Below are 8947 nucleotides of genomic sequence, written 5' to 3' on the forward strand. Positions count from 1 at the left end.
ACATACAGATGAAGGTGTTCATCGAATTCAATTGTGTCGAGCACATGTGCGAGAACCAGAATTTTTCGATTCACAGCAAACAGTTCACAGACTTGCACAAACTCTGCATGGTCATCTTCACCTACATTCTGGACCAGTGCACTACCCTCAGAATAGACGAAACCATCAATGGCAACCGATTTCAAAACAACTACATTTTCTCGAGCAAGATCATGTACCACAATGTATGATTTGATCGTCTCTGGCAGATGCTCGAACAACACCGACTTGCAGCCTGTGGTGACAATCTGGTTTTCACTACTGACTTGTGTGGCAATGTAAGTCTCTAAGTACTGATGTCTGGTTGCCAACGTTTTGGCAATGTTTTTGAAGTTTCGAACCTTGCGGGAGACGTCCTTAAAATACTGATGCTTCGATTCGAAACGCATCGCCCACAAACTAATCAGAGGACCATACCTCATTATGTAGGAGGGGTAGTGCGTCAAATAATGCATCTTGCATGGGACGGCTGTGGATGGGAACAGTGCTTTAAACTCAAGACATAAAAAGTGGATTAGTCTCTGAAGATAAGGAACATGTGTTATAGGAATCTTCTGACTCATGACAATCTCAACGATCTTTCTAAGCTACAAATATGTTGCCCAGACCTCATTTCCAGCTGGAACAGACTGCCCAACATACAAAGAAAAATGTCTAAAGAAGCAGAGTATCTGGGAAGCACTGCCCCTGATATTTGACTTGCCCTTCAGGTAACCACTGGATATCTCTTCAGGCTTGTTTCTGAGATCACACGGTGCATAGTCAAAGTCAAGAATACATGTATTCAGCGCACTCAGGGTAAAAAAGTTACCAGAGATGAGGTGCGAAATCACATGCTTCATCACAAAAGGTATGACACCTTCTAGCAAATCGTGCATCACGTCGGGAGGCAGGTGCTCTGTTGGCTCAAAGCCAGTGAAGTTCAGGGCACAGGGCTCTCGCACTCCATACAAAGAACTGCACGGTGCCCCTGACCTTAACATGTCAAGGTGATGTCTGTGTCCTGTAGGAGACCGCTGAACGAAATCTTGTTCAAGATGCTTGTGTGCGATCTCATGGTGAAGGGCCAAGCAAAATCTACAGATTCTGCCATGATTAAAACTGCATTTAAACCCACCTAGCCTATGACTAGAGAGGTTGTCTCCAGTCACTGCGAGTACTGAACCATAGATCACCTCCCCATTCACAATAATGCCATTCTTTTCGAGCTCAGCTATGTCACGTACAAGCGGATCAAAGATCTTATGCAGGCCATAAGAAGCGACAAACTTGTCTTTGACCAGCAGGGCCAGGTGTATCCCTGACAAACGGGATCTAACCTTTTGGGGAAAGTTTAGAACAGAGAAATACACTGCTGTTAGCTTATGTTTACCTCTCTTACTTCCAAGAGGGTTGCACACTTCAAACTCATCACTGTATAGTTGAACACAGATTTTCTTCCGGTCACCCTGAAAGTAGGCATGATCATGGTGGGCTGTGCCGTCAAAAACAGTGGACAAATAACCATCCTCCTCGGGCTGGCTCTGGAAGTCGCTCCACGCTACAGGGTTTTCAAGTATGCACTTGAGCATTTTACAGATTGAAACATACTGGAAAGTCTGTCTTTTCCCACTTTTACCTATCCCCAAGAACACACACTCGGGCTCCACAAATGGAAAGCATGCTTTCCAGTAGCTACTCCGACCAGAACTAGTTTGGAGTTGTTCTAGGTCAATAAGAGACTGGGACTTGAGCTGTAGTTGCAAATTGACATCAGATTGTGGTAGTGTACAGTGCTCAGCAAACCTTTCAAGATAGCAGAGGATGTCATTTACAATTTCGTGCAATGTAGACTCTGGAAGCCGTCTTCCTTCTTTCCACTTAAGGAACAGTAGAGCAAGTGGTCTTACTAGATCTCCATTATCTTGCATCTGGTGGTCAACGACTTCCACGTTGTCCTCGACTTCCTCATTGCCCTCAACGTCCTCCGGGGGCAAACACTGATTACTTCTGGCATTACGGGGCTCGTTGGAATGTTCAGCGGTGTCACCTTCAAGTAAGGTGGCATGGGTACGGGTAGCATGCCTCCTGTATGGGACATAACGAGAAAATGTCCTCAGGCAGCCTTGTAGCCCACAAGTAGCCATTCCTTCGTGGCCATGACTGCCGTGAAAATGCCGGAATAACGCCCTCAGGGTGAACGTCCTCCATTTGCACTTAGGGCAGCAAAAATATCGCACTCCAGGCATCTGCAGGAGCGAGAGGACAAGGAGTGAATGTGTAATACACAGTAAGGCACAAGTATCGTGCGTCTGACGACTCGCTTCATTTCATTGTCATCAATACCCATACATGCAATGGCTGCCTGCCTCTGAATGGAGGAAGAAAACGCGCAAGGAAGAAGTAGTCGAAACTTCAACATCGTTGATAGTCAGCTGTACTACGGTAGCTGTATGTAGTCTCCTATTCTTTCTTTCTTAAGCTTTTACTCGTTTTCACGTCAAGAATCATAGTAAAAAGAAGTCCCGATTCTTTTTCACGCGGAGCGCTGAGATACCTTTATGCGCATACAAGGGAAGTTATTGGTTGTTTTATTAAAACATCATCGAGCCATCTTTACTCAATAAAGAAATTCATCATCATCTTTCAGAGTTGTATGCGTCTGTTTTCGTTCCGAATTTGTGTTCATTCTTTCCAGTTATTTAAGTAAAAACATTTTTGTTTGTTTTCTTAACACATCTTGCAGGGTCCGCTTCGCGCTGCGTATGAACTAAGCGCAAAACGCGCTTTTTTTTTTTTTTCTTAGTGAAAACGAGTTTATATACTTCGTTTCAGCTTCGGCCCGAGCGCAGCCGATGTTATGAGCCAAAGGGCCAATCAAACAGCCCAAAACGCGCAGCGTCATGGCGTGCTCTCTGTGCCTGATAGGACTAGCCGGTGGAGGAGCACGCACAGAGACACGGCGAATATTGCTTGGTCCTATCAGCTACAGAGAGCACGCCATGACGTTGTGCCTGTTTCACTGTTTGATTGGCCCTTCGGCTCATCACATCGGCCGCGCTCGGACCGAAGCTGAAACGAAGTATAGTTCAAGATTATCTTTTTACAAGGATGTGCGCACCCCAGAAGCAAGATGGCGGCGTCCAGATGTACTTACGATATCAGATCAAACTGACGAGCGGCATGATTCCAACGCTCTGTAGGCGCGACTCTCGGCTCGTAGCCCCTGCCCCGGCGCCCCGGCTCTTTGCGGGAAGGAGATGACTGGTGCCACGCTTATTTAGTGGCTTTAGAAATAACAAGGTCGTATGCAGTTTTTTTTTTTTTTTTTTATTGCCAAAGTATTTTGTTTTAAGGCATGAGATGACTTAAATGTAGGCTACGTTAAGTAGGGAATAGGTGAAAACGTTGCAGGCGAAATTGACACGAATACACACAACATAACCATAACCAGTCTAAGACAAGCAAAACAAACCGACGACAAATAAAAAAAAAAAAACGTTTATTTGAGTTTGGTTCAGGTTATATAAAAGCAAAGACTCCTTTTCTACTTTTTTTATGCCTCTAGAGATTTTAATTTTTATTCGTGGGAGGGAAAAAAAAAGTTTTTTTTTAGTACGTCTTTTTGCTTTCTGTACCTTCTGTACCTTCTGTAGCTTCTGTACCTTCTGTACCTTCTGTACAAACAATTTCGACGCTATGGGCTTGGCTGCTTTGGGTTGTCTTGGCAGAGCCAATCCAATCCACAAACTCGCGTTCAGCGCCGCGTACAAAGCACGTGGTACAAAGTATACCTGGTATACCGCTGGTACCGCAACCTAGGACACGGAACTAGGCGTAGCTTTTTAGTGGAGCTCGTAAGGTTAAGACGTAGAGGAAATGTGTTTTTGAGTATTTGAAATTTTTAAGCGCCTTTAGAAAACGCGAGTAAGCGCCGTTGGAACTGGTCGTGGTTGGAACCACTACCAGTCGTGTAAACATGGCGAGCGGAATGTGCCTCGTGTGGGTTCCACATGCAAACATAAAGAGAAAATGCCAACTGACGACAGCAACCCTTCGTGGGTTGAAGGATGCGGTGGTGGCCTGCCCTGTACTCAGCGGCCACATCGACACTACCGTCGACTGTTTCCAAGTAAGTCCAACCGTCCCTGATATCGCGGAACTGCCCCGAGTTTTCACAAAAAGATGCCGGGTTCCGACCTTCCTTGTCAAGTCACGGTCGAGACAGCCAAATGTCCAGGATTTGAGTCTGGTACATACATTTTGTTAAATGACGAAGGACGCGCACGGCGTTGCGAAAACGTGTAAGCTATCGTTATGCTTACCACATGCGCGCGCTACGCAAGCCTAAACGATCTACGACGGTTGAGAACTACTCCATAATCACGATGTTCAAATGTGGGGTACGACCGAGAAAGGTAATCCCGGCATTTGCGCTCGCATACACGAACTACTCATTGCAGAGTGCTCATACTCGGCATGGATTTCACGCCTGCGGTTCTAGCCCCTGCAGTAGTGCTACTTCAAAGACTTGAAAACCTTCATCTCTTGAAGCGTCATGCTCACGGTAAACGTTTAGTATGTCTCCTCGCCGTTCTACAAGAAAACTGCGCCGGTCGTCAAGTGCCCTCGCCGACGCAAAGTTCCACTTTTTTCACGTTCCCGGCTCTTGTAGGACCAACCAGCTGATCAAAATAACCACCGCAAAGAGGCAGCATCCGCTCTTCCGGAGACTGCATTTTTCACCCAAGAAGGTAGCTTAAGCTACTTCTCGATATACTATATCGCTTTAAACAATATATAATGTCCGACGAACAGCAGGAAAAAGGAACGGGAAGCAATCAAGTTGCGTAGAAAGCGGACGGCTGCACGGAGCACAAGGTTCTCCGGCTGGTATGTAGCAATGGCGGCACAGGGCAGGGCGTTGTGACGTAACATGCAAGCTATGTATAGACCGTTTTATCGTGGGTAGTGCCATTTTGAGAGGGGAAAGGGCTACCGGCAATTTCCCCCTCGCTGGGTCGGTAGAAAGAGTGAAAATCCCGGATGAGAGGCTTCGTTGGTGTCTGGTGTATGCAGTGCCCAAACTTTGTTCACTCATTTTTCTTTGTTTTAAACTCGCAAACTTAATTAGAGCCACGGGCTTCAATGACGACAGTCCCCCGTTCATTGGGACATTATTGCTCGGTCACAGGGTGCACGAATAACGACAGAAAGCGTCGAATACTGTCCGAGGACCTGTGTAGCTTGCATGGAATCCGGCAAGGCGAGTACGGCTGCAACGTTTTTAAGCTCTATCGCTTTGCACATGGCTGGAACTGATAAACCATTTATCCATTTTTGCTTGCAATGGACCTATTTTAACATAGCCGTTTTTAGCAATCAACAAGCGATACACGACATGGGAACCTCAATTAACTTTTGGAAACACCCGGAGCTGCCCTGATCGTTTCGCTGCGCTGCTCTTATGTTGCGTGTCCGTGTTCTTATATTTCCATGTGGATGAACGATGAAGACGTTCTAGATGTGCTTATATCGAACCGGAGAAAGCCTCACTCAAAGCAACCACGAATTATTTTACTATTTGATGCAATATTTTGAGTACTTGCCGCCAATTTTTATCGCTGGCGTGTTTGCTGCCGCTGTTCCTGCCGTCGCCACACTTACGGATGCCATGACTCAAAGAAAGAAACGTGCACACTGGGCTCGAAAACGCAGACCGCAACACACGAGACATACCCTGCAGCGAATATCCAGTGCTCCAAAGCGCCCAATCAACGGAAACAACCCACCAGCGGCATTCCAAGGAGTGCTTTTGCCGGCTCTCTGGTATCGCGCAGGAGCTCGCGATCCAGGAAAACCTATAGAACTAACTTTTCAACGATTGCCAGCCACACCCGGCGGCGTAAATAAGCCTTAAAACTAAGTGTTGTAGATGATAAAATCGAGTCAATGTCACCACTGCAAAATATTAATATTAAGATAAATTCAGTTACAAAATTTTACAAGCTGAAACAGCAATTATCACGAGAAAACTCGTACGCACCTTGCGTGTGTACCCCATGTTCATCGGCGTTACAGTGTTTGGTGCGCGCTCCATTAACGAAATGTTCCAAGCACAGTCAGGAGGATGGCGTTGAGGAAACATCTTTTCGGTTTACGGACGCAATCCACTGCTGCCGGAGACTGGGGTCATGTGGAAAGCGATTAAGCTTAAGAACGTTGCAGCCGCTCTCGCCTTGGCAGATTCCTTGCAAGCTACATAGCTCCTCGGACAATATTCAAAGCTTTCTGTCGTTATTCGCGCACCCTATGGCCGAGCAATGGTGTCCCAATGACCGGGGACTGTCGCCATCAAGGCCCGTGGCTCTAATTAAGTGTGCAAGTTTAAAACAGAGAAGAAAGCGCGAACAAAGTTCGGGCACTGCAGACACCCAACACCGGCGAAGCCTCTCATCTGGGACTTTCACTCTTTTTACCCACCCAACAAGGGGGACAGTGCCGGTAGCCTTTTCCCCTTTTCTCTCTCGCCCTCTTTCAGTAAAACGGTCTATAGATATATATTGCTTGCATTGACATTGTATCAGCCGCCATTGCTCCATACCATGCCCCTTTGCCCGTACCTTCGGCAGCATACACTTCGCACCATCGAATTTGTTCTCAGCAAGAACAAGTAAAGATGGCCGAGGGGATGGTGCGATATGTATGCTGCAGAAGATACGGCTGATGTGAGGTCACGTGCAAGGCATGTATTGAGAGCTACATCCTAATCTCATCTAAAGTAGTTAGCTCAGAAAGAGTAGCAATTCAGACCGCCATTTACGGCACTCATGCCCACGCGTGCCCACTTGCAGCGTGGAGCGGGTTCGTTTCAGCCGGCACTCCACGAGTGGTTGCACTCCGAGTTTGTTTCATCGCTGACACCCCACGCGTGCATGCACTCGCTGCACCGAGGATATCAAGAGTGCGCCAAAATGCGATCCTGTCATGCCTCGCTTCGGCGAGGAGCGGGAGCGGACGACGAGGGTTTGTCTGCTACAATGTGTCGCGGAACCGAAATGAAAAAAAGTAGATCTTCTGATAGAAATCTTGTCCCGCAGGCAACGGAATCAAATGCGAGCTTGAATTGTGAGTGTCTGCTATTTCAAGAGAGAAGCAATTGACAAACCATGCTTTATTTGCAGGTTTTAAGTCACTCTGTTGCCATACAGATGCTGAAATATACCAGTGTGTAAAGAAATGCACAGAACAAACACATCAGCGGCCCCCGAGAGGTTTATCATTATCCGTGTGCGGGTGAAAAATTCAACATTTGTCGACAAAACTCCCCCAGCAGAAACCTCTGACTACCCAATAAGCATCAGAGAAAGCTAAACATAGTGACTTTACCCGAGGCTTAGGCAACATCAACATGTTTAACATTTACCTACGTCAGCTAACTTGCCCCATCGTATTTTGTTCGAGAAAGCTCTCGTTCTCGATGCCCTCACCAAGGCTAATATCTGATCCATCTGTAATGACGATCGAAATCAAAAGTCCCACGAAAAGTTTTGCTGGATATTCCAACGGACTAGTTTTAAGGCCTACCCTTTCAGTGGTTCACACATATCATGCTCAAACGGATCAAGCTTCTGCTCGGACAGCATCATCAGTTTTCTTCAGTGTAAAGATCGCAACCAGCTGGTTTGTAGACAGCTGGTTGCGGAAATTTACACCATCTGTAACTATCTCTACGACAGCCGAGTTCCTTGAAGTCATCACAAATATGAACTACAGGTTGCAGCGACCAACGTTTGTGGATTAACGTTGGTAGCGACTGCACTCTCGCATTCCCACCCATCACTCCGAACAGAAAGGCGCTTGTTTCGGTTTGAGGTCGGTACCTTTTCTACAACATAGATGTCGGCAGCATCAGTCTTCTGCACTCGTTGCACTTGGCAAGTTCGTTTAAATCCAGTTCTCCGTGCAACACTCTGCGAGCGCGATGCATTCTGCGACAGAACTCGAACGGTGCCGGTGCGTGTGAAACAAACTCGCTATTAAACTTGTTTAATTTGTTTCTTCTGTACCTATCGGCAATGCTCCAGTGAACAAGCGTGAAAAATATTGCTAAGAGACATCAATTGAATGACCACGGACAGAGCTCGACTATCAGAGCTGCGAGTAGAGCTGAAATTTTGTGTGTGAAATTCATTTCTTCTGCAGTCTCAGGGCAGCACTGGCATCGCTGCCGATACAATTTTTCTCATAATTGTTGATAGTTACTTGTGTGACACGCAGGCGTTGCATTGGGCTAAAACTTGGTGTGCTTTGCCTCCATATCATGCCTGAGGCCTATTTAAATTGTTAGGTGAACTTCCTAAATCGTCTTCTCCTGTTGCAGGTGCTGGACAAGGATTTTAATGACTATTTGGACCTCACAGACAGTGATGAGATCGTCAGTATGTCGTCTATTCGAGTGATGCAGCCAGGAGCGTTGGCTACCCCCCTGGTGATCACTGTATGAACACATTTTTCTGCATCTATGTAGTGGTCACAACTCATTTTTATAGCAGCAAAAAAAAAATTGTAGTGCCCTTGAGGTTTTCCTTTATATTCATTCTAACCACAAGAAAAAAAGTGTTGTGCATATAGTTTATCCTCTGCGCGAGTTAGACCCCACAATGTTGTCGGAGAATGAATTACGGTGGTTTTGGGTTTGAAAGGTATATATTTTAGTAAAGTAACAAATAACTGACCTTGTATGTGCATAAGGGTATCTTGAATATGCTACATAAAAGAGGAAATTCTTAAATATTAAGAAAGCGCTGCAAGGACTTGCTCTACTCTGATTTTTGAGGTGAAAGTGAGTCTAGGCACTAGCAGTTTTTGTGCAACTCCTGGTGTGGTTCTGAATCTTCATTTTCTGTAATGATACTGGGAAATCACT

At 46.1% G+C, this 8947-nt stretch overlaps 1 protein-coding gene across 1 annotated transcript; it reads right to left on the reverse strand.

Annotated features, from left to right (window-relative positions):
• Positions 1 to 626: 626 nt before the first annotated feature.
• LOC121047091 lies at positions 627 to 2165 on the reverse strand. Its single transcript, XM_042291427.1, has one exon. The coding sequence runs from the start codon at positions 2163 to 2165 to the stop codon at positions 627 to 629; it is 1539 nt and encodes a 512-aa protein (XP_042147361.1).
• Positions 2166 to 8947: the final 6782 nt, after the last annotated feature.

This window comes from Ixodes scapularis, unplaced genomic scaffold (genome assembly GCF_016920785.2).
Source record: "Ixodes scapularis isolate PalLabHiFi unplaced genomic scaffold, ASM1692078v2 PGA_scaffold2__306_contigs__length_199485367, whole genome shotgun sequence".
Lineage (NCBI taxonomy): Eukaryota > Metazoa > Arthropoda > Arachnida > Ixodida > Ixodidae > Ixodes > Ixodes scapularis.

What these genes read in the sequence shown, in the direction of transcription:
- LOC121047091 (XM_042291427.1), bottom strand. Translation starts at nt 2,165, where the DNA reads ATGGCTACTTGTGGGCTACAAGGCTGCCTGAGGACATTTTCTCGTTAT.